This window comes from Scyliorhinus torazame, chromosome 12 (genome assembly GCF_047496885.1).
Source record: "Scyliorhinus torazame isolate Kashiwa2021f chromosome 12, sScyTor2.1, whole genome shotgun sequence".
Taxonomy (NCBI): domain Eukaryota; kingdom Metazoa; phylum Chordata; class Chondrichthyes; order Carcharhiniformes; family Scyliorhinidae; genus Scyliorhinus; species Scyliorhinus torazame.
Window position 1 is genome coordinate 65,128,516 of NC_092718.1, and position 24,613 is coordinate 65,153,128.

Sequence of the window (24,613 nt, forward strand, 5' to 3'; positions counted from 1 at the left end):
TGGAACTAAAACCTGGAGCTTCTGCCTTAGAGATGTGAACATTACTCACTGCAACACAAGACCTCGTATTCTTGAGAATAGATCACAAAATCTAGGCTGACACTCCCAAGTGCAGTACTGAGGGAATTTTAGATGAGGCACATTTAAGATAAGACTTTTATTTTTTCATGGGTTGTGGGTGTTGCCGGCAAGGCCAACATTTATTGCCCAAGTGACTTGCTGGATCATTTCAGAGGACAGTTACGATTGCTGTAGGTCCGGGGTCACATGTAGGCCAAACCAGGTAAGGACGGCAGATTATTTCCTTCCCTAAAGGACATGAATGAACCAGATGGGTTTTTCCAACAACCAAAGGCAGACGGTGCTGGATCAGGTCTGGCAGAGACCTGCACCACATGGACTGCAGCTTTGAAGAAGGGGGCTCACCACCACCTATTTGAGGGTAATTAGGGCTGGCACCCACATTGAACCATAGAAAAGTTGTACCACATCTTCTCCATTCCAGCCCGAGGACACCTACGTGCCCTTTTTCACCCTCCCTTCCTGCACCCGGTCCATAGCCCTGCAGCTTACAGCACTTAAGTTGCAGATCCAAAGAGTTCAGGGTCTCTGCCTCCACCACCAACTCGGTAGCGAATTCCAGACTCCCACTACCAACTGCAAAAAAAACTTCTTCCTCATGTCCCCTCCACACCTTCTGCCACTTATCTTGAATCTATGTCCCCTGGTTCTAGAATTCTCCACCAAGAGAAACAATTTTATCCTGCCCACTCTATCTCTTCCCCTCATAATTTTGTCATGTCACCCCTCCGCCTTCTTTGTTCCAAAGAAAAATAACCCCAACCTATCCAATCTCTCCTCGTAGCTACACCTTTCTGGTCCTGCCAACATTCTTATGAACCTTTGCACTCTCGCCAGAGCAATTACGTCCGTCCTGTAATGTGGTGACTAGAACTGCACATAATACTCCAGTTGTGGCATCACCAATATTTTATACCATTCCAACACCATATCCTTACCTCTGCCAATGAAGGAGAGCATTCCATATGCCTTCTTTACAACCTTTTCTACTCGAACTGCTGCCTTTAGGGACATGTGTACTTGTACACCAAGATCTCTAACTCCACCTGCCTCTCTTAGTATATTCCATTTATTGTGTACTCCCTATAACTGTTTGACCTTCCTAAATGCATGACCTCATACTTCTATGTGTTAAAATTCATTTGAGACTTTATTACCCACTCTACCAACCCATCTATATCATTTATAGCTATCCTCTACACTGTCCATCACTCGGCCAATCTTTGTCTCATCTGCAAATTTCCCAATCTGCCATGTACACGACATCTACTGCACTACCTTTATCAACCCTTCTTGTCACTTCCTCAAAGAATTCAATCAAATTTGTGCGGCAAGACCTTCCTTCAACAAATGCATGCTGACCATCCCTGCCTTTATATGTGATAATTAATCCTATCTCTCAAGATTGATTCTACTAAAGTGTCCACCACCGATGGCCAATAATATTTTAGCATTTCCTTTCATCCCTTTTTAAACAATGGAACAGCGTTTGCATTTCTCGAGTCCTTCGGTTCCTCCCCTGTGTTTAGCGAGGATTGGAAAATCATTCTCAGAGCATCTGCTATCTCCTCCCTGACCTACTTCAGTAGCCTTGGATACAATGCCATCTAGCTCAGGTGACTTATCAGCTTCCAAGGATTCCAGTCCTTCGTCTAGAGTACTTCCTCTTTCTTTATGATTATCCCATCCAATATTATCTCACAGTATTCCTCCTGGACTGCTTTATTGGCATCATCCCCTTCCTTTGTAGAAATGGAGACAAAATATTCATTTAAAGCCCTTCCCATAGTCTCTGCATCCACACACAAGTTCCCTTCTTCATCTCTGACAGGTCCCACTTTTTCTTGAGCTAAACTTTTACCATTAATATACTGGTAAAACATGGTTGGATTTTCTTTTTTTTAATTTAAAGTACCCAATTAATTTTTTTTCCAATTCAGGGGCAATTTAGCATGACCAATCCAGCTACCCTGCACATCTTTTGAGTTGTGGGGGTGAGATCCATGCAGACACGGGGAGAATGTGCAAATTCCACACGGACAGTGATTCGGGGCCGGGATCGAACCCGGGCCCTCAGCGTTGTAGGCAGCAGCGTTAACCACTGCGCCACCATGTCGCCCTGTTGGATTTTCTTTAACTCTACTTGCAAATCTTTTTTCATGCCCTCTCACGGGGAGAACAAACAATCTCCACACAATCAGTAACCTGAGACGGGAATCGAACCTGGGTCCCTGATGCTGTGAGGCAGTAGTGCTAACCACTGTGCCGCTGTGCACCATGCAATGATGCTTCACGAAAAAGAAACAAAGCAATTTGATATTCTTAACAAGGACCTGCAACATTTCAAACCTACCAAGCTTCTTGAAATCTTTTCATCAAACTTGGTCGATCTTGATTGCGCCTTCTTCTAAACCATCTCTCAATCATCCGTTCTGTCCAGCTACATTTCTTTGACAAGCCTTCTAACTGTGGCTGCAAATTCAAAGAAAAATACAGTTAAGTACTTCAAACAAAAAAAATGCAGTATTAATTCAATTCCCTGGTATAACCTTTTTGCTTAATGTACAGCTCAACATCATATTCATGTGAGTATGAGGGACATTCCAAAAATTGAGGCATTATCCTGGTCATTTCAATGTTTGGTCGGACAGAGATTCATAGCCAGCGTACCTCGGTCAGTGCTGGATGGGCAAGTTTGCTGACACTTTGTGAACAAAGATGTGCTTCCTGAACTTTGTGAACAAAGTCTGCATCAGCAATACTTTCTCTCAAGGCAAACATCATCATGGCGTGCACCCGAGGATTAACCAATGTCACCAACTTGACCTGATTATCAGAAGATCTTTCCAGTGTGTGATGTTCTCGGTTTCTGTCAGGAATTCTTGAATGCGTAGTGTTTAACAAAGAACATCAAGCGATGTTAATTAACAAGGCTGATTTATTTACACTACTTTAAACTAGATTTGAACATATTTCTACGGTAAAGGTTGCTAAGATAAACTAGACTACAACTGACGACACAACTCCCCAAAATACTCCGGGTCGGAGAATCGCCGGGGGCTGGCGTGAATCCCGCCCGCGCCGGTTGCCGAATTCTACGGCACCGGATATTCGGCAGGGGCGGGAATCGCGCCGCGCTGGTTGGCGCCCCCCCCCCCCCCCCCGCGATTCTCGAATGGGCCGAAGTCCCGCCGCTAAAATGCCTGTCCCGCCGGCGTAGATTAAACCACCTACCTTACCGGCGGGACAAGGCGGCGCGGCGGGGTCCGGGGTCCTGGGGGGGCGCGGGGCGATCTGGCCCCGGGGGGTGCCCCCACGGTGGCCTGGCCCGCGATCGGGGCCCACCGATCCGCGGGCGGGCCTGTGTCGTGGGGGCACTCTTTCCCTTCCGCCTTCGCCACGGTCTCCACCATGGCGGAGGCGGAAGAGACTCCCTCCACTGCGCATGCGCGGGAAAGCCGTCAGCGGCCGCTAACGCTCCCGCGCATGCGCCGCCCGGAGATTTCATTTCCGCGCCAGCTGGCGGGGCACCAAAGGCTTTTTCCGCCAGCTGGCGGGGCGGAAATTCGTCCGGCACGGGCCTAGCCCCTTAAGATTGGGGCTCGGCCCCCAAAGATGCGGAGCATTCCGCACCTTTGGGGCGGCGCGATGCCCGACTGATTTGCGCCGTTTTGGGCGCCAGTCGGCGGACATCGCGCCGATACCGGAGAATTTTACCCCTGATCTCTCTCACGACTGAACACCTTCTCCAAATCAAGGGATGTCACAAGATATATACATGTGACTGCTCTTGATCACCATCTGGTGATAAGATGAATGTACATGAAATTGTTAACTCTTTATCTCCCACACAACATATACATTGTTACACAGCGCTCTCCATACCCGCACCAACCACAGCACAGATTGAGACAGTCACGACTCTCCTGTCATCAGTAAAATGAAGGTGCAGCCCCAAAGGTTTCACAGCTCCAAATGTGATTGACTATCCCACATCCACATCCCTGACACAGAAACTGATACCAAATACCAACATCTCGCATTGAAGCTCGAGTGATTTCAAAACACCAAGGGTGCAATTCTCCCATCGGGAGTCCTAGAGGGCTGTGTAGCACAGGGCTAAATCGCTAGCTTTGAAAGCAGACCAAGGCAGGCCAGCAGCACGGTTCAATTCCTGTACCAGCCTCCCCGAACAGGCGCCGGAATGTGGCGACTAGGGGCTTTTCACAGTAACTTCATTTGAAGCCTACTTGTGACAATAAGCGATTATTGTTTCACTCCGGCGTCAGAGCCCGCTCCCAGCCCCCTATTCTCCCACCCGCGTAAAAGCAGCACCGCGTAAATGACGCGGACAGCGCCGCGTAACTGGCGTCACGCATGCATGGTTGCCATCCTCCCCGAGGCCACCCCACAAGAAGATGTCGGATGGATCTTGCGGGGCGGCGGAGTAAAGGAGGTCCTCCTTCAGAGAGGCCAGCCTGCCAATCGGTGGGCACCGATCGCAGGCCAGAACCCATTTGAGGGCCCCCCCAGTGCAGGAACCCTCTTCACCCCACCCCCCCCACAGGCCGCACCCCCAGCGTTCCCGCGCTTTTCCCGCCAGCAGCGACCAGGTGTGGACGGCGCCGGTGGGATCCCGTCGTATTGGGCAGGCTGCTCGGCCCATCCTGGCTGGAGAATCGGCGCTTGCCCGTTGCAAACGGCGAGCGGCGATTCTCCCAGCGGCCAGCCGTGATTCTCGCCGCGCCGGTTTGGGGGTGGGGGTGGGAGAATCGCGTGCGGGCGTCAGGGCGGCGTGGTGGGACTCGCACGGCGCCCCGGTGATTCTCCCACCCGGCGTGGGGGGGGGGGAGAATTCCGCCCCAAAGCTTTACCAGGGAATGCTGACGTTGATGTTAATGACACTTGGAAGTTGCCAAGATCAATAATTTGTGAAACATCAGCAGCAATATTTGGTAAAGGTGGAGCCTGCAACAAAGGCTAGTTTGAGACCCATTCAACCTAGAGGACATCCATTATTGAAGCAAAGTCTACATGATGCACAAAATAAACCCAACAGCTGAAACACTGCATTGCCTACAAGTGGTTAAAAGATAGGCTGACACTGTGGGTGCACGTACACCTCAGGGACTGCGGCTGTTCAAGAAGGCAGTTATCCACCCTCTTCTGAAGGGCAACTAGGGATGGGCAATACTTGCTGGCCTAACCAGCGACACCCACATCCCGTAACTGAATTTAAAAAAACAACGGCACCCAATAACCATTTCATTTGTGGCACTTGTACCAGAACCTGCCTCTCACATTCAGTCATCAGGAAAAGTTCACTAAATGAAATAGCCCCAACTGCAGCAGATTTGCTACACATCCATTATCTAACTCATGGAAGAATCTGATAATGACGCAGAATAATCAATAAACACAGAGCTCACTATTCTGTCTTTGTACAAGATCCTGGTCAGATCTCTGCTTGAATACCCATCTCCTCACATCCTGGGTGACACTGTAACTTTGTAGAAGGTTGAGAGGTGGCCTATTAGACTAGTTCCCAGTTTGAAATGTTTTACTCACCCAGCTGGCTCAAAGGTCTGGTCTCTTCACTTTACAGAAGTGGACACTTGGGGTGGCTTCCATCAACACTTTTGGGCCTGGATTGTGTGTTTGTGGAGACAAATTGTTTCAGCAGAACTAGGTTGGATTCTTGGAGGTGCTTCTTTCTCCAGAGATTAGTTAACTTCTGGGACAGGTTTGTGTAGTGGTCCCTGATCCACTGAATTCCTTCAAAAGAAAACTCAACATGGACCTAATGCACTCTTGGCTCTATCCGGACAAATGAAGCTCCCGGGGGTGGAAGTCCCACACTGCCTAGCTGTGCCTGCCCACAGCACCTTACGGGTATGGGGCAGGCTGACAGGAAAGGGTTGGCTCCACAGCTACCTGTTTCTGGGGGTGATGTTGTCTTCTCTCTCCTTCCCCGCCCCCCCTCCCCACACCCACTCGCCTGTAATATTCTGCTTTGTATCTGGTTTCTGGTCCTGAGACATTACATCGCTCTGAGTTAGGAGTGTTTGCATTGCAATGGTCAAGGTACCACAAGTGTAATGGGCAGGCAGATGAACAAGTGGACCTTGTCCTGGCTGGCATTCTTTAGTTAGCATAAAATGACCGATGATGCAACTACACCTGGTGAATTATCGAATTCTGCAATTGTTGGAAAGGAGTCTCAATAACAAAGCCTTTTTTTAATAGAATTCATGCACTGCAACTTGGTCAGTGTGTTCAACACACCTCACCTTTCAACGTCATACTTCCAATCCTCCCAACATGTCACTGTGCAACCGCTGACTCACGTGGAAATGTATTTGTATCGGAAATAATAAATACTAAACTAATACCTCACTATTAATGTGTCCAGGTGAAATCACAATAATTGCGAGAGAGAGATGAATTCATTTTTTGTCACAAAAAAAACATCTATTTTCTGCAGCAATTCAAACTTACCCTGGTCGGATGCTTTGAAATAGAGACAAAAAAGTTTTCTAACACCATGTTATACGTGACCTTCAATCGTACTTGGTCCTTAACCCCCATCATTTTGGCAAGAGGTGTAGCTATCAACCTGTGAATGTAAATACATCATCGTAAACCTGGGGCTACAATCAAAGTGAGTCATATTTCCTTCTGATTCTGTCTGTGCTGGCTTTGTGAAAAACCTAATCAATTACTCAGTTTCCCTAGTCTTTTGTCACACCCCTTGCAGTACATTTTGATTCAAATATTTATTCAATTCCATTTGGAAAGTTATCAAATTTACTTCCACTGCCTTTTCCGACATTGCAAAGACACGGTGTGAAAAATAATTCCTGCCCCCCACCCCGCCAAGTGTCCTCTAGGTAATAACCTTTCTGCAGTATAAACAGTTTTGTCTCATTTACTCTATCAAAACTGTAATAACTTCAAGAATTGGCTCCACCACTTACTTAACTTATAAAACACAACAATTTATTACAACTATAAACAACTATCTACAGAGTGCTTTAAAACATTCTCTCCATGTTCAACTTGAGGGTCCAGCTGCTGGGACAAGTCCCAACACACCCCAGTGAATTCCCAACTCTAGCCCTGATTGGACTAGCAGGTCACATGGATTAACATAGAATTTACAGTGCAGAAGGAGGCCATTCGGCCCATCGAGACTGCACCGGTTCTTGGAAAGAGCACCCTACCCAAGGTCAACACCGCCATCCGATCCCCATAACCCAGTAACCCCACCCAACACTAAGGGCAATTGTGGACACTAAGGGCAATTTATCATGGCCAATCCACCTAACCTGCACATCTTTGGACTGTGGGAGGAAACCGGAGCACCCGGAGGAAACCCACGCACACACGGGGAGGATGTGCAGACTCCGCACAGACAGTGACCCAAGCCGGAATCGAACCTGGGACCCTGGAGCTGTGAAGCAATTGTGCTATCCACAATGCTACCATGCTGCCTTAGCGAACATCCCTTAAAGGGGCTATTATAAAAAACGCTCATGATTTTGAACACCCCTACTAAATCTCCCCTTAACCTCCCTCAGCTGCAAGGAGAACAATCCTAGCTTTCCTTGTCTCTCTACAGAGCTATAGTGCCTCATCCCTGGTACTATTCTAGCCAATCTCCTCTGCACCCTCTCCTTGCTGAAGTGTCAGACCCTGAATTGGACACTGTAGAATCTGCCAAGGTAGCCCGCATGACCCAGCAGGTAGAAAATAATAACTAGGTTTATTCGATCTACAATAAGTCTCCACTTCCCGAAAGGTCTCCCTCCACAACTTGCACCCAGGTCAGGGTTTATATACAACTGAGGGTTCCCCTCGTAAAGATGAAGCCCCGCCCCCTTTACCAGGGAAGTTCATAATCCGTGGAGGTTATAGGGAATCGGATTGTCCTCATACTGTGACTTCCGTGGGGGTTATAACAGACACAACCCTTCAGCTGGGGCCCAACCGGTGATGTGTAAAGGCTTACCAGAACATTGTGGCATTTGTTACTCAATTATCCATGCGTAAGGATGCCTTTTGTTCTTTATTTAAACAACCTTATCAACTTGCCCTTTCACCTTTAAAGATTTGTGCACAGATTTCTGTTCATACGCCTACTTTCATATTGTCTCTTCTCAATCTTCCTGCAAAAATACACCACTTCACACTTCCTCGGAGTCTGTCTGATGATTTTATCAGAAGTATGGAAGAATTTGCGATTAGAATTGTTCCTTCTCATTTGAACCTTTTCTCAGAGTTGCTCCGATCCAAGGATTGTAAATTATTAATCAAGCGGCAGAAAAGATAAGACATTTACACATTTGAGGCCACTGTCACACTTGGGATTTTCTCCCCAATTCCATAGAATCCTTAGTATTCCTACAGAACCGAGGAGCTGAAGCAAAAGTGGGAAGAGGAGCTGGGGGAAGAGATAGAGGAGGGCCCCTGGGCGGACACGTTGGTTAGGGTCAACGCGACCGCAACATGTGCCAGGCTCAGCCTGATCCAATTTAAGGTCGTTCACCGGGCTCACATGACAGTGGCCCGGATGAGCAGATTCTTTGGGGTGAAGGACAGATGTGTGAAGTGTACGGGAGGACCAGCGAACCATGTCCACATGTTCTGGGCATGTCCAAAACTGAGTGGATTTTGGCAGGGGTTTGCCGACGCCATGTCCATGGTATTAAATACGAGGGTGGCAATGAATCCAGAAGTGGCGATTTTTGGGGTGTCGCAGGATCCGGGAATCCAGGAGGAGAAAGAGGCAGATGTTCTGGCCTTTGCTTCCTTGGTAGCCCGGAGGCGGATATTACTAGCATGGTGGGACTCAAAGCCCCCGAAATCGGAGACCTGGCTTTCGGACATGGATGGCTTCCTCTGCCTGGAGAAAATTAAGTTCGCCATGAGAGGGTCTCTATTAGGATTCGCCGAGAGGTGGCAACCATTTGTCGACTTCCTCGCAGAGAATTAATCATCAGCAGGGGGGGGGGAGCGGCGGTTAGGTAGCATAGGTTAGGGAGGTAAACAATGGTAGGACCTGTGGGGGTGGGAGGTGGTATTTGCACTATGTTAATATTTTCCTTGTTATGTACATTGTTGATTTTGTTGCTGTTACAATGCCAAAGAAATACCTCAATAAAATGTTTATTAAAAAAAAAAATTCCTACAGAACAGAAAGAGGCCATTCTGCCCATTGAATCCGTATTGACCATCCAAAAGAGCACCCTACCTAGGTCCACTCCCCTGCCCACCCCCATAACCCCACCTAAACTTTACATTCCGGGACACTAAGAGGCAATTTAACATGGTCAATCCACCTAACCTACACATCTTTGGACTGTGGGAGGAAACCAAAGCGCTTGGAGGAAACCCACGCAGACATGGGGAGAAAGTGCAAACTCCACACAGAGAGTAGCCCAAGGTCTGAATCAAACCCGGGTCACTGGCACAGTGAGACAGCAGTGCTAACCACTGTGCCACCTCACCACCCCACAGAAAGGATTTAGGAATCAGTCAAGTTTTAAGACTAAAGTGAGCTCACACTGGTTTAAAGTGTGATGTACTGTATCGTCTGAGACACACAGAGATCGGTTTGTGTGAACATTTACCACTGCCAATAAACATACCACTGCCAATAAACAATGTTATCTTCCTTCAAGCTACCAGTGACCCATTCACTCGATTGTGCAGGATTTCAAGCAGTAAGTTCATTGTCAGGGGAACGTTCCTGTTTGATTGACAGGCCTGTTGGAAAATCTCAGAATGGGGGGAGAAGTCGGAGCAACAATCCTTGCACTCCATGCCGTCACTGGGAGAAAAAGGACAAAGGAACACCCAAGGTCACTGTGATGTTCGGTTAAGAGAAAGACAGTTTATTGCAAGAGTCACATCAACCAAGTCAAAGTCTGCCTTGGTCATAGTCAGTGTTGAAATGTACTGAAAGGGAGTTTAATTTTTTTTAAAACAGAATACTGCGGATGCTGGAAATCGTGAAGAAAAACATGCTGGAAAAGCTCAGCAGCTCTGGCAGCATCTGTGGGAGAGAGAAAGAGAGTCAGCGTTTCGAATCCATGTCACTGTTCTTCAGAGCTGGAGCAGGCCACGTTGTGAGTAGTGTCACAGCAGACTGAAGTGCAAGTAAATCGTTGCTTCCCCTTTGGGGCCTTGAACAGTAAAGAGAGGGAGGAAAACGGGCAGGTGTTACAACTCCTGTATTTGCAAAGGAAGGTACAACTGAAAGAGAATGGAGTTTTGGAGGCAATTGAGGAGTGGACCGGAAGGAATTGTCTCTGTAGAATGTTTAAAGGGGAGGGGAAGATGTGTTTGGTGGTGGTGGCATCATGTTGGAGGTGCCAGGAATGGTGGAAAATGATCCGTTGAGTATGAAGGCATGTAGAGAAAAAGGGGAGGACAATGGGGAACTCTATTGTGGTTCTGGGAGGGAGGTGACGGAACAGAGGTGTGAGAAACGTGCCAGGCAACCTAGACAACCCTGCCGAATATGGTGGAGGCGAGCAGTTATGAATCCTTGGTTGAAGAAAAAAAGGCATTTCAGAAACGCTGGTGTGGAGGGTTGCATGATCGGGACAGATGCGATAGAGACGGAGGAACTGGAAGAGTAGAATCCATACAGGGTATAGGATGTGAGGAAATGTCGTCAATGTAGCAGTGAGAATCAGTGGGCTTATACTGAATCTCAGTTGTAGTCAATCATCAGATATAGAGACGAGAAGTCAACAAAGGGTAGGAAAGTGTCAATGACAGAACACGTGAAACTGAGAAGAGTGGAAATTGAAAGAAAAGGTGACAATATTTTCCAATTACGAGCAAGACAGGACATGTCACCAATACAGTCATTGTTGTATGTGGAAAAGTATTGAAGGAGGGGGCCCAAATAGAACAGGAACAAGGAATGTTCCAAATATTCCATATAATGATTGCCATAACTGGGCCATTATAGATACCCAAAGCAACACCGATACCCAGAACAGCACCTTTCATTTGGAGGGAGTGAGAAGAATTGAAGGAGAAATTGTTCAATAAGACACAAATTCAGCCAGATAGAGGTGGTGATCGATGGGAACTGGTTGGGCTTTCATTCAAAGAAGGAGTGGAGTCCTCAGACCATCCTGGGGGTAATGGGGGGGGAGTGAGATCGGGTGTCCATGGCGATGGTGAGGGCCAGGAAATTGGAAACTTTTAAAGTGGCAGGAATCATTAGGAGAGTCACAGATATAAGTGGGGTTGGACTGGACAATGAGGAAAACATTTTATCAAAGTAGGAAGAAATCACTTCAGTCGGGTAGGAACAGCCTGAAACAATAGGTCTTACCAGGGCAGTCCTGTTTGTGGATGTTTGGAAGGAGATAGAAGCGAACTGAACGAACTATGAGGTGGGAAGCCTTGGAGCAAAAGATCACTGGAAAAGATGGGAACAGTGACTGATTGATCTTTGGGGGTTTCTTTTCTTGTCCCATCTCCATTCCCTTTGGCCCTGACGACTATCTCTTCTGTCATTCAAACACTCCTGTCTTTCACCCTATCACAGACCTTCCTTTGTCTTTGTCTCAACCATCCCTTGCTCAAAACCTATTACATCGCCAGCCTTTCCCAGCCTGATGAAATGTTATCAACCTGAATCGTTAACTCTGTTTCTCTCTCCACAGATGTTGCCAGACCTGTTGAGTATTTCCAGCATTTGTTTTTATTTATGAAAGCAAATTGATTCAGCTGGTGTCCCTGTTCATGAGGAAATATTTGATGTTTAATGATTTTGATTGAAGTGTTTCTCAGTATGTTTACTGGCTCTCTGTAAACAGTGGAGCTCGGCAACCCACACCAGCCTCAGCTCACTGAAGTGTTATCAGTTAACACACAGGATGACTGACGTGGATGGTAACTGGTGTCTGAAGAAATCGGGCCACAACATTCAATTCCGATACAAACATTTCCTGAGTTTGTCCAGATCTATATTTGATAGATTTTTAAAAACTTGCTTGGTCACTCTTTTTGAAGGTATTTATTATTAGCTTGTTGGATTGGGGGAGTTTGGCTGAAAACTTTGAGGAAAGAGAATTAAACCTCTTCAGTTCAGTAAGAATATTATCAAGGCCATAGTTTAGTCTGGCCTTTGGACCGAATATCTGAGTGAGCTTTGCACCTTCTGTCTTCTGCTTCCGTTCTTGTATGGAACATGAAATTCAGACTCAGGAAGCACAGTTGGTCTGACTGAGTGTTCATTTATACTGACGGATTGGCCAGCTAACAGACTTAAGCAATCTTACAGACAAATGAAATGAAATGAATGAAAATCACTTATTGTCACGAGTAGGCTTCAATGAAGTTACTGTGAAAAGCCCCTAGTCGCCACATTCCGGCGCCTGTTCGGGGAGGCTGGTACGGGAATGTGCAACAACATTGAGCTTGGTTGTAATTTACCTTATCAGACTGACCATTTAAAATGTCACCATGTAATTTGCCCTCAGTGTACTCAATTAATGACTTAGTAATAGTTCTTTGACAAGCATTTATTGCCTATTCCTAATTGTCCTCGAGGACAATTTTTGAATCGCTACATTCTGTATGGTGGAAGTTCTCCCACATTGCTGTGAGAGAGAGGGAGTTCCGGGATTCCTGGAGTTCAGTGAGCATGAAGGGACAATGGTGTATGTCAAGGTTAGGATGGTGCGTGACTTTGAGAGGCTCTTGGGAGGTGGTGCTGTTCCCCTGCATCTTCTTCCCCTGTCCCTCTGGGTGTTAGGCATGTGGGTTTTGGATGTGCTGTTGAAAAATCTTGGCAGTTTGCTGTAATACAGCTTATGGATTGTTCATACTGCAGTCAGAGTTAAAAGAAGGGGTGGCACAGTGGTTAGCACTGCTGCCTATTGTGCTGACGACCCGGGTTCAATCCCGGCCCTGGGTCACTGTCTGGTAGAGTTTGCACATTCTCCCTGTGTCTGCGTGGGTTTCATCCCCATAATCCAAAGATGTGCAGGTTAGGTGGATTGGCCACGCTAAATTGCCCCTTAATTGGAAAAAAATAATTGGGTACTCTAAATTTATTTTTCAAATAGATTTCTTAATTTGATTTGTTTATTGTCACGTGTACAGAGGTACAGTGGAAAGTATTTTTCTGCGAGCAGCTCAACAGATCATTAAGTTCATGGGAAGAAAAGGAAATAAAAGAAAATACATAATAGGGCAACACAAGGTACACAATGTAACTACATAAGCACCGGCATTGGATGAAGCATACAGGGGTGTAGTGTTAATGAGGTCAGCCATAAGAAGGTCATTTAGGAGTCTGGTAACAGCGGGGAAGTTGTTGTTTTTGAGTCTGTTCGTAAAATAAATCAAAGTACAGAAATAGTGTCAAGAAACAAACAGAATATTTATTATTTATAAAAGATGAGCAGTAAATCCAATCTATAGCAAGAATCCTTTAGCGTACTGTGAATGGGACTGAATTGCTCTGTTTAGACTAGTTGGTTATTTATCTTATTATTTAAGGGATTATGCTGTGCCTACCATTAGCTATTAGTGTATCTTACATTACAACAGTAATTATGTCCAGACTTTTATTGGCCTCCACGAAGCAGGAAGGGAGGCTAGTGAAGGAGCACGCGGTGAATTGATGGGGAGCTGTGGCAGATCAGCACCCTGACCATGTCCCACCTACAGGGATCTTTCCTGATGCGGGAATTGAAGAGGCTGTCCACCTTCAATTTAAATATGTGAAGACCCAATGAAGGACTATTTTACCAGGCCATCGGTATTTGCCCCGCTGAATGGAAGCAGTCTCCCAGCGGCAGCTCGGGGTGATGAAGAGGGGGTGGGGGCGAATGTATTTGTGATGGGTGGGGGCTGGAAGGCAGCACCCACTGCCCCAGCAGATTTTTATTTAAGTGTTTCTCCTTACCTGTGCATCGCCACACCACACACCACAACCACCAACCCCCCTGGGTTATTTGCAGTGTTAGGTGGCCAGATTTAATATGTAATAGTCACCATAAAAGTGAACTAAATTTACAACCTGACTTTGTTTTGGACAATATTTGTCAGTGTTGGTGGACTTTGTGCTAAAGACCTACATCTGCTGAAATATTGACTTGTGTCTGCCTCAGTATGAGCTGGCAATAATGATCCTTTTTAAGATTGTAATGACTGTGAGGAACTGATGACCAACAAGGCAGGTAAACGAACAGGGGTTTATTTGGGGAAAAACAACTAATAAGAATAATAATAATCTTTATTCGTGTCACAAGTAGGCTTACATCGGCACTGCAATGAAGTTACAATGAAAAGCCCCTAGTCGCCACATTCCGGCGCCTGTTCGGGTACACAGAGGGAGAATTCAGAATGTCCTTTTTAATCAAACAAGCACGTCTTTCAGGGCTTGTTGGAGGAAACCGGAGCACCCAAAGGAAACCCACGCCAACAGGAGGAGACCTTGCAGACTCCGCACAATAAAATCAAGCCGGTAATCGAACCCGGGTCCCCGGTGCTGTGAAGCAACTATGTACAGGACAGTGATAAGAAGGCTTCTGAACTTACTGATTCAGCCCATGCTCCCGGTGCTTAATTCATGCACCTGCCTGCAATTAGCCAAAAGGGTCATGTGCCCCCCCCCCTCCCAATAAACCGCCACCCATCGTTCCCCCTTCAAGTTCTTAATTAATGTTTTACAATAACAAAACTATTTACAATATTGCACAGCAAGGGGGGGGGGGGAGGAGAACGGGGGACGACGACAACGACTACTTTAACACAGTCTCTCAATAAGTAAGTGTATCTGGAGATTTTCTAATTCATCTGAGCGTCACAGTTCTTCAACAGGTGTTTTGTCAGTTGATGTAGTTTTGTCTGAAACAACAACAGGAAAACTTCCAGTTTGCATAGGTTGTTCGATAACCTCTCCAAATCACACTGGAATGATACTTAGCCCTCCTCAGGGTTGTTAGATTCGATTCCACTTACAATTGCTGGGGTAACATTTAACAGGTGCAGCAGGGACAGACTGTTCAATTGGTACTGTGCGGGGTTCTCTTCTCCTCAGGAGATCCTCATTCTCTTCCCGTGTACATCAACTACGTATGACACTGGACCAGTCTTGGCCACAACCATCCCAAGGACCCAATTCAGCCACCTTCCCATGAGCAATTCAGCAGGGGCGACTCCCGTAGTGACATGAGACATTGCTAGTAACAAACAGGCCATTCCAGTTGACTCTTTTTTCGTAGCAGATTTAAAAGTCTCGATGCCATTTTCAGCTAACCCATTTGAGGCCAGGTGGTAGAGGGCTGTTCTTACATCCCTAATCCCATTGGTTTGCATGTAGTGCTAAAATTCTTCACTTGTGAATGCAGTCCCATTGTCAGAGATCTGCACTCCAGACAACCTGTCTCGGATCGTGTTTTCCGGGTCCTTAGGGGGGAGGGGGAGCAGCCCCAAGTCGTGGTCCACATTGGCACTAACGACATAGGTAGGAAAGGGGACAAGGATGTCAGGCAGGCTTTCAGGGAGCTAGGATGGAAGCTCAGAACTAGAACAAACAGAGTTGTTATCTCTGGGTTGTTGCCCGTGCCACGTGATAGTGAGATGAGGAATAGGGAGAGAGAGCATTTAAACACGTGGCTACAGGGATGGTGCAGGCGGGAGGGATTCAGATTTCTGGATAACTGGGGCTCTTTCTGGGGAAGGTGGGACCTCTACAGACAGGATAGTCTACATCTGAACCTGAGGGGCACAAATATCCTGGGGGGGAGATTTGTTAGTGCTCTTTGGGGGGGTTTAAACTAATGCAGCAGGGGCATGGGAACCTGGATTGTAGTTTTAGGGTAAGGGAGAATGAGAGTATAGAGGTCAGGAGCACAGATTTGACGTCGCAGGAGGGGGCCAGTGTTCAGGTAGGTGGTTTGAAGTGTGTCTACTTCAATGCCAGGAGTATACGAAACAAGGTAGGGGAACTGGCAGCATGGGTTGGTACCTGGGACTTCGATGTTGTGGCCATTTCGGAGACATGGATAGAGCAGGGACAGGAATGGATGTTGCAGGTTCCGGGTTTAGGTGTTTTAGTAAGCTCAGAGAAGGAGGCAAAAGAGGGGGAGGTGTGGCGCTGCTAGTCAAGAGCAGTATTACGGTGGCGGAGAGAATGCTAGATGGGGACTCTTCTTCCGAGGTAGTATGGGCTGAAGTTAGAAACAGGAAAGGAGAGGTCACCCTGTTGGGAGTTTTTTATAGGCCTCCTAATAGTTCTAGGGATGTAGAGGAAAGGATGGCGAAGATGATTCTGGATATGAGCGAAAGTAACAGGGTAGTTATTATGGGAGACTTTAACTTTCCAAATATTGACTGGAAAAGATATAGTTCGAGTACAATAGATGGGTCGTTTTTTGTACAGTGTGTGCAGGAGGGTTTCCTGAAACAATATGTTGACAGGCCAACAAGAGGCGAGGCCACGTTGGATTTGGTTTTGGGTAATGAACCAGGCCAGGTGTTGGATTTGGAGGTAGGAGAGCACTTTGGGGACAGTGACCACAATTCGGTGACGTTTACGTTAATGATGGAAAGGCATAAGTATACACCGCAGGGCAAGAGTTATAGCTGGGGGAAGGGCAATTATGATGCCATTAGACGTGACTTGGGGGGGATAAGGTGGAGAAGTAGGCTGCAAGTGTTGGACACACTGGATAAGTGGGGCTTGTTCAAGGATCAGCTACTGCGTGTTCTTGATAAGTATGTACCGGTCAGACAGGGAGGAAGGTGTCGAGCGAGGGAACCGTGGTTTACCAAGGAAGTGGAATCTCTTGTTAAGAGGAAGAAGGAGGCCTATGTGAAGATGAAGTGTGAAGTTTCGGTTGGGGCGATGGATAGTTACAAGGTAGTGAGGAAGGATCTAAAGAGAGAGCTAAGACGAGCAAGGAGGGGACATGAGAAGTATTTGGCAGGAAGGATCAAGGAAAACCCAAAAGCTTTCTATAGGTATGTCAGGAATAAGCGAATGACTAGGGAAAGAGTAGGACCAGTCAAGGACAGGGATGGGAAATTGTGTGTGGAGTCTGAAGAGATAGGCGAGATACTAAATGAATATTTTTCGTCAGTATTCACTCGGGAAAAAGATAATGTTGTGGAGGAGAATGCTGAGCCCCAGGCTAATAGAATAGATGGCATTGAGGTACATAGGGAAGAGGTGTTGGCAATTCTGGACAGGCTGAAAATAGATAAGTCCCCGGGACCTGATGGGATTTATCCTAGGATTCTCTGGGAGGCCAGGGAAGAGATTGCTGGACCTTTGGCTTTGATTTTTATGTCATCATTGGCTACAGGAATAGTGCCAGAGGACTGGAGGACAGCAAATGTGGTCCCTTTGTTCAAAAAGGGGAGCAGAGACAACCCCGGCAACTATAGACCGGTGAGCCTCACGTCTGTAGTGGGTAAAGTCTTGGAGGGGATTATAAGAGACAAGATTTATAATCATCTAGATAGGAATAATATGATCAGGGATAGTCAGCATGGCTTTGTGAAGGGTAGGTCATGCCTCACAAACCTTATTGAGTTCTTTGAGAAGGTGACTGAACAGGTAGACGAGGGTAGAGCAGTTGATGTGGTGTATATGGATTTCAGCAAAGCGTTTGATAAGGTTCCCCACGGTAGGCTATTGCAAAAAATACGGAGGCTGGGGATTGAGGGTGATTTAGAGATGTGGATCAGAAATTGGCTAGCTGAAAGAAGACAGAGGGTGGTGGTTGATGGGAAATGTTCAGAATGGAGTACAGTCACAAGTGGAGTACCACAAGGATCTGTTCTGGGGCCGTTGCTGTTTGTCATTTTTATCAATGACCTAGAGGAAGGCGCAGAAGGGTGGGTGAGTAAATTTGCAGACGATACTAAAGTCGGTGGTGTTGTCGATAGTGTGGAAGGAAGTAGCAGGTTACAGAGGGATATAGATAAGCTGCAGAGCTGGGCTGAGAGGTGGCAAATGGAGTTTAATGTAGAGAAGTGTGAGGTGATTCACTTTGGAAGGAATAACAGGAATGCAGAATATTTGGCTAATGGTGAAGTTCTTGAAAGTGTGGATGAGCAGAGGGATCTAGGTGTCCATGTACATAGATCCCTGAAAGTTGCCACCCAGGTTGATAGGGTTGTGAAGAAGGCCTATGGAGTGTTGGCCTTTATTGGTAGAGGGATTGAGTTCCGGAGTCGGGAGGTCATGTTGCAGCTGTACAGAACTCTGGTACGGCCGCATTTGGAGTATTGCGTACAGTTCTGGTCACCGCATTATAGGAAGGACGTGGAGGCTTTGGAGCGGGTGCAGAGGAGATTTACCAGGATGTTGCCTGGTATGGAGGGAAAATCTTATGAGGAAAGGCTGATGGACTTGAGGTTGTTTTCGTTGGAGAGAAGGTTAAGAGGAGACTTAATAGAGGCATACAAAATGATCAGGGGGTTGGATAGGGTGGACAGTGAGAGCCTTCTCCCGCGGATGGAAATGGCTGGCACGAGGGGACATAACTTTAAACTGAGGGGTAATAGATATAGGACAGAGGTCAGAGGTAGGTTCTTTACGCAAAGAGTAGTGAGGCCGTGGAATGCCCTACCTGCTACAGTAGTGAACTCGCCAACATTGAGGGCATTTAAAAGTTTATTGGATAAACATATGGATGATAATGGCATAGTGTAGGTTAGATGGCTTTTGTTTCGGTGCAACATCGTGGGCCGAAGGGCCTGTACTGCGCTGTATTGTTCTATGTTCTATGTAACCCATGTGTGGCAAATGTCTGCTGTAGTTTCTCAGTTGCGGCTGAAGAGTTTGTGGTCTTCATCTCATGAATTTCCATCCATTTTGAATGAGCGTCAATAATGAGGAGAAACTAGCTGCCCATGAGGGGCCTGCAAAATCAACATGGAATCACACCTACGGCCGACCGGCCAATCCCACCTGTCCAGAAAAGCAGAGGGTGGTTAACTTTGCTTTATTTGATGCTGGTCGCAGTGTCTACCAAGGTCTTCAATGTCTTTATCGATCCAGGGCCACCACACGTAACTCCAGGCAACCATTTTCATTTTCCTCATACCGGGATGTGCACAACGCAAATCCTGTAATAACATTGTCCGAGCAGGAGCGATCACCATGGTTCCCCTCAACCGTGCTCCATCTTCACAACTTAGCTCATCCTTTCGGACTTGGAATGGTCGGATTTGTTTGGATTTGTCATGATGCCAACCGTGAAGGACCATCCGTTTTGACTCTGGGCAAAATGGGGTCCCTTTGGGTCCAAAACTTGATGTGTTGTGCTGATTCAGGTAACATGTCCAGAAAATTAAGAGGGAGCACAATTCCTTGGGGCACTGATGGCGGTGGAATATTTTGTGGCAAAGGAAGGCAGCTTAAAACATCCACATTGGCAATGTGGGCAAGTATAGCCATGGGCCCCAACACCACCCTAGGGTTGGTAATTAGCTTAAAGTGCACTCCGTAAATGTACTGGTGAAACCTTTTCACCACATAAATAATAACCAAACCCTCCTTTTCGATCTGAGAATAGTCCCTCTCAGCATTCAATCGTGTTCAAGGACGTGAAAACAATAGGTCTCTCTACACCATCCTCAAATATTCTGTAGGGCAGGTCGTCACAGGTCAGCGCTATTTCTTTCACAGGATCAAAATGGACGAAGATGTTTGAAGACTGCATTGTCATTTTAACCCGCTCAAATGCTTCCTTTTGATGTTCATTCCAGTGCCACTTTTGGTACTTCCAGAGAAGTGTACGCAAGGTGCCAGCAACGTGGACAGGATGGGGATAAATCGTCCATAATAATTCACCATCCCCAAGAATGATTTTGGTTCTGATACCTTTCAGGGGCTGGTGCTCCTTGGGTTGTCTCAACCTTCTCTCCCATTGGATGCAGTCCTTGAGCGTCGACCCTAAATTCCGAATATGTTACTGCGGGGGCTTGGAATGTGCATTTTTCTCTCGAGCCTTACCCCCGCTTCTTTTAATCTTTTCAACACATCCTCCAATTTGCCAAGTGTTCTTCTTCAGAAGTTCCCGTAATTAATACATTATCAAAATTGATAACTAGAATAGAACAGAATCCCTACAGTGCAGGAGGCCATTTGGCCCATTCAGTCTGCACCGACCCTCTGAAAGAGTACTCCACCCAAGCCCACTCCCCGCCCTATTCCTATATTCCTTTCACCCAACCTACACATCCCTGGACACTAAAGGGGCAATTTAGCATAGCCAATCCACCCAACCTGCACATCTTTGGACTGTGGGAGGAAACCGGAGCACCAGAAGGAAACCCACACAGACACGGGGAGAAAGTACAAAATCCACACAGATTGTCACCCGAGGCTGGAATTGAACCCGGGTCCCTGGCGCTGAGGCAGCAGTGCTAACCACCGTGCCACTGTGTTTCCCACTAGCTTGGTCAGGCCCTGAAACAAGCTTTCCATAGTACACTGGAAAATGGCGCACATGGTGGATACTCCGAATGACAGCTGGGAATATTCATATAAGCCTGTGTGGTTGTTGACTGTTACGAATTCCCTAGATGTCTCATCTACCTCTATCTGCTGATAAGCATGACTCATGTTGAGTATCATGCAAGTCAATCCTCCAGCTAACTTGGCATACAGATCTTCGATTTTTAGTATAGGATACTGATGGTTAGTTTATAATCTCTGCATATTCTTACAGTCCGGTCAGGCTTAACAACAGGGGCGACGGGGGCAGCTCACACAGGCTTAATTATTCCCAAGTCCTCGAGCAACTTGAGCTCAGCTTCTACTTTTCGGTGCAAAGCATAGGGCACTGGAAGAGCTCTGTAGAACTTGGGGTGTTGCCTCAGGGTCAACGTAGACCTTTGCCTTGATACCTTGTATCTTGCCCAGTTCGTTCTAAAATACGTCTTGGTATTTCCTTAACATTCTGTGAAAATTACCTTCATTAATGCTGAAAATTTCCAACCAATTTAGTAGAATCTGATGGAGCCAATCTCGGCCCATAAGACCTGGCCCTTGACCACAATGATTGATGTCAGTAGGTTACTGGTGTTGCCGTCGTACTGAGTATTTTCAACGGCCAGTCTGGCCATTGTGCTTTTTAATTTAAGAGGCTGGACTCTACCTTGCAAATACCGATATGTCTGCTCTCCATCTTCAGTGGCCAATCATTCACCATTAACACAATTACAATTGGGGCTGACTGGTTTAGTTTAATATTGTTTAGTTTGTGAACTTCAGTTTCCTTTTCGGAGTACATTTTCTAAACAATACACCGCAGGAGTAGATTTTTTTGTTGGCCCTTGGGAGACTTTGTTTGGTTCTGCATTTAATCCTAATATGCCCCCTCCTGTCACAGGCAAAACGTGTTGCAAATTTAAATTTATACCTCTCCTTGGGGTGCTCTCCCCCACACTGATCGCATTCTTCTAAGTTATTGGTCTGCAGGCCGGACTTTCTGCACCTCTGTGCCCTGTGGTGCTCACTGCTCTTCAACTCATAGCTTTCAGAGCCCTCACCCCTGGCACCACGAGTCCCTGAGGTTTCCCGCCAAAGTTGGTTACCCTCGCCTATCTGCATGATAGCAAAGTGGTTAGCACAGTTGCTTCACAGCTCCAGGGTCCCAGGTGCGATTTCCAGCTTGGGTCAGTGTCTATACGCACAATCTGTCCTTTCTCCTCGCATATGCATGGGTTTACTCCGGGTGCTCCGGTTCCTCCCACAGTCCAAAGATGTGCAGGTGAGGTGGACTGTCCATGATAAATTGCCCTTAGTGTCCAAAAAGGTTAGATGGGATTACTGGATAACGGGGATAGGGTGGAGGCGTGGGCTTAAGTAGTGTGCTCTTTCCAAGGGCCAGTGCAGACTCAATGGGCTGAATGGCCTCCTTCTGCACTGTAAATTCTATGATTTGCAACTCTAATGCACCTTTTTAGTGCTTTCTGTATCCTGAGCAATATCTAACATTCTTTTCAAGATACATTCTGTCTCCACTAACAGTTCTGCTGTGCTAAGTTTCTTTTCTGTGTGGTGAGGTTATTCATACCACAAACAAACCTATCTCCTAACATCTCATTGAGTGTCGATCCAAATTTACATTGTTCAGCTAACTGCCTTAACCGTACCATGAATGCTGCCAACCTCTCCCCTGGGTTTCTCATTGCAGAATTAAATTTATATCGTTGCATTATCACCAATGATTTTGGGTTATAGTGCTCTTTGACCAGTTCAACCAGCTGCGCAAATGTTATTGTATCTGGGGCCTCTGGAGAAGTCACATCTTAGCCCCACAGTTGTTAGAAGGATTACCTGCTGCTTTACCTTCCCACCCACCCAGAGTTTATTGGCCCTAAAAAACAGTTCATTGGCCCTAAAAAAACAATCGGAGATGTTCCACATTTTGGTCCCAGAGCTCTGTTTAGGGAAGCACGGGAGCTAGTACTGTCACTTCAGTGCCGGGGTCCCAGGTTCGATTCCCGGCTTGGGTCACTGTCTGTGCATGTTCTCCCCGTGTCTCCGTGGGTTTCCTCCGGGTGCTCAGGTTTTCTCCCACAAGTCCCCAAAGATGTGCTGTTAGGTGAATTGGACATTCTGAATTCTCCCTCTGTCTATCCGAACAGGCGCTGGAATATGGCGATCAGGGGCTCTTCACAGTAACTTCATTGCAGTGTTAATGTAAGCCTACTTGTGACAATAAAGATTATTGTGACAATAAAGATTAAAGAAATCTGTTAGTTTATGGACTCAGATGTTCGATTACCCATTGCAATCATATTGTAATATTCATAAAATATTATAAATATTCAATTTTTAAATCTCATATGATAAATTGTTTACATTAATTTAGTAAACAATTGTATTATTGTGGAATTAACATATTCAAAATAAAGTCTGCCCTCTGGAGGATTAGGTTTGTTGGGTGTATGTGGGAAGATCCAGAGCTGAACTAAAAGCTAATCGCTGGCGACTGCACATAAGGCAAGACAGGCCAGCACCTGATTCTGTGATCTACCCCCCTCGCTTCACTTCAACAGCAGGAGCTTACTAAAATTTACCCCATTGCTTTGAGGTTTTATTTCTCTTGCCTCCCTGCTTTGATGATTGAGAGATGAGGCCACTGTAGGCCAACTAATCTACTCTCTCAGCATTTGTTCCATTTCCAGTTGACTGCTCCCACCCTGAACCCGAGCTCCACACTGTGTGCACCCATGGGAGATCTGCTAACCTGTGCCATTGTCATCGCTGAGAGCACTGTCAGGGGAGATATATTAATTTAAAGAAAGATGTTTAATTTCCAAAACAGCAAGTTTATGATCAATTTCACTTTGTTTTCTACATATAAATTATGTAGAAGACTGCACTCATTATAATTTCAAGGTTTAATTATCTGATATGTGCCGATGACAAAGGCAGATACAGAATTACCACCTTTAATGGTTTTCAGGTGATGTTTATTCAGTCCAAAGCAGTGTTAAATTTCAGACCCGATCGCGCTACAGAAAAAGCAACAAAAAAGATGCTATTAGCCGATTAGTAGAAGGGAACCAATCACTCCTTTAAGGAGGTGGCTACAATGCGGGCCGGGGACAAGCAGGAAAGGAACAGGTGATTGCCAGGCAGACTAAGAGAACCTGGCAGGTAGTGCTGGAGTCTCTGACCAGTTTTCCATTTTGGATACTGGTGGGGTCGATGGTTCCTCAGAGGAATGTAGCAAGAGTCACATCTGTGACACCATGGGTGGCTCAGCTGCTCAGGAGAGGAGAGAGACGAGTGGAAGAACAATAGTGATGGAGGATTCATTAATTGGGGGAACAGACAGGCATTTCAGCAGTCGTAGACATGACTCTGGGATGGTACTTGGCACCAGGGGCAAGGATGTTACAGAACGGCTGCAGGACTTCCTTCTTAGGGAGAGCAATTAACCAAAGGTACCAATGATAATGGTAGGAAGAGAGATGAAGTCCTGAAAGCAGATTTTAGGGAGAAATTAAAAACCTTGACCTCAAAAGCAGTATCATCAGGAATATGTTCCTATGTTTACTCCCAGTGCCACGTGCTAGTGAGTACAGGAATAGGACGATTGAGTGATTGAACACGTGGCTAGACAACTGGTGTAATAATAATAATAGATCTTTATTGTCACAAGTAGGCTTACATTAACACTGCAGTTACGTTACTGTGAAAGTCCCCTAGTCACCAGACTCTGGCACCTGTTCGGGTACACAGAGGGAAAATTCTGAATGTCCAAATTACCTAACAGCACGTCTTTCGGGACTTGTGGGAGGAAACCGAAGCACCCAGAGGAAACCCACGCAGACACAGGTAGAAGAATGTGCAGACTCCGCACAGACAGTGACCCAAGCCGGGAATCGAACCTGGGCCCCTGGAGCTATGATGCAACAGTGCTAACCACTGTGCTACCGTGCTGCCCAAAGAGAGAGGACATCAGAGGTCTGAGGCAATGGGGGCAGCTCTGGGGTAGGTGGGACCTGTAGCACGAAC

At 46.5% G+C, this 24,613-nt stretch overlaps 1 protein-coding gene across 2 annotated transcripts in view; it reads right to left on the reverse strand.

Annotated features, from left to right (window-relative positions):
• Positions 1 to 24,613, reverse strand: part of cers3a (ceramide synthase 3a) — a 127,256-nt gene that overhangs the window by 88,640 nt on the left and 14,003 nt on the right. For both annotated transcript variants that reach the window (XM_072468798.1, XM_072468797.1), the window contains exons 3-4: positions 6,580 to 6,697; positions 2,435 to 2,553 (exon numbers count right to left, since the gene is read on the reverse strand). In XM_072468798.1, coding sequence (XP_072324899.1) covers positions 2,435 to 2,553; positions 6,580 to 6,697 — 237 coding nt within the window. The remainder of the gene's footprint in view (positions 1 to 2,434; positions 2,554 to 6,579; positions 6,698 to 24,613) is intronic.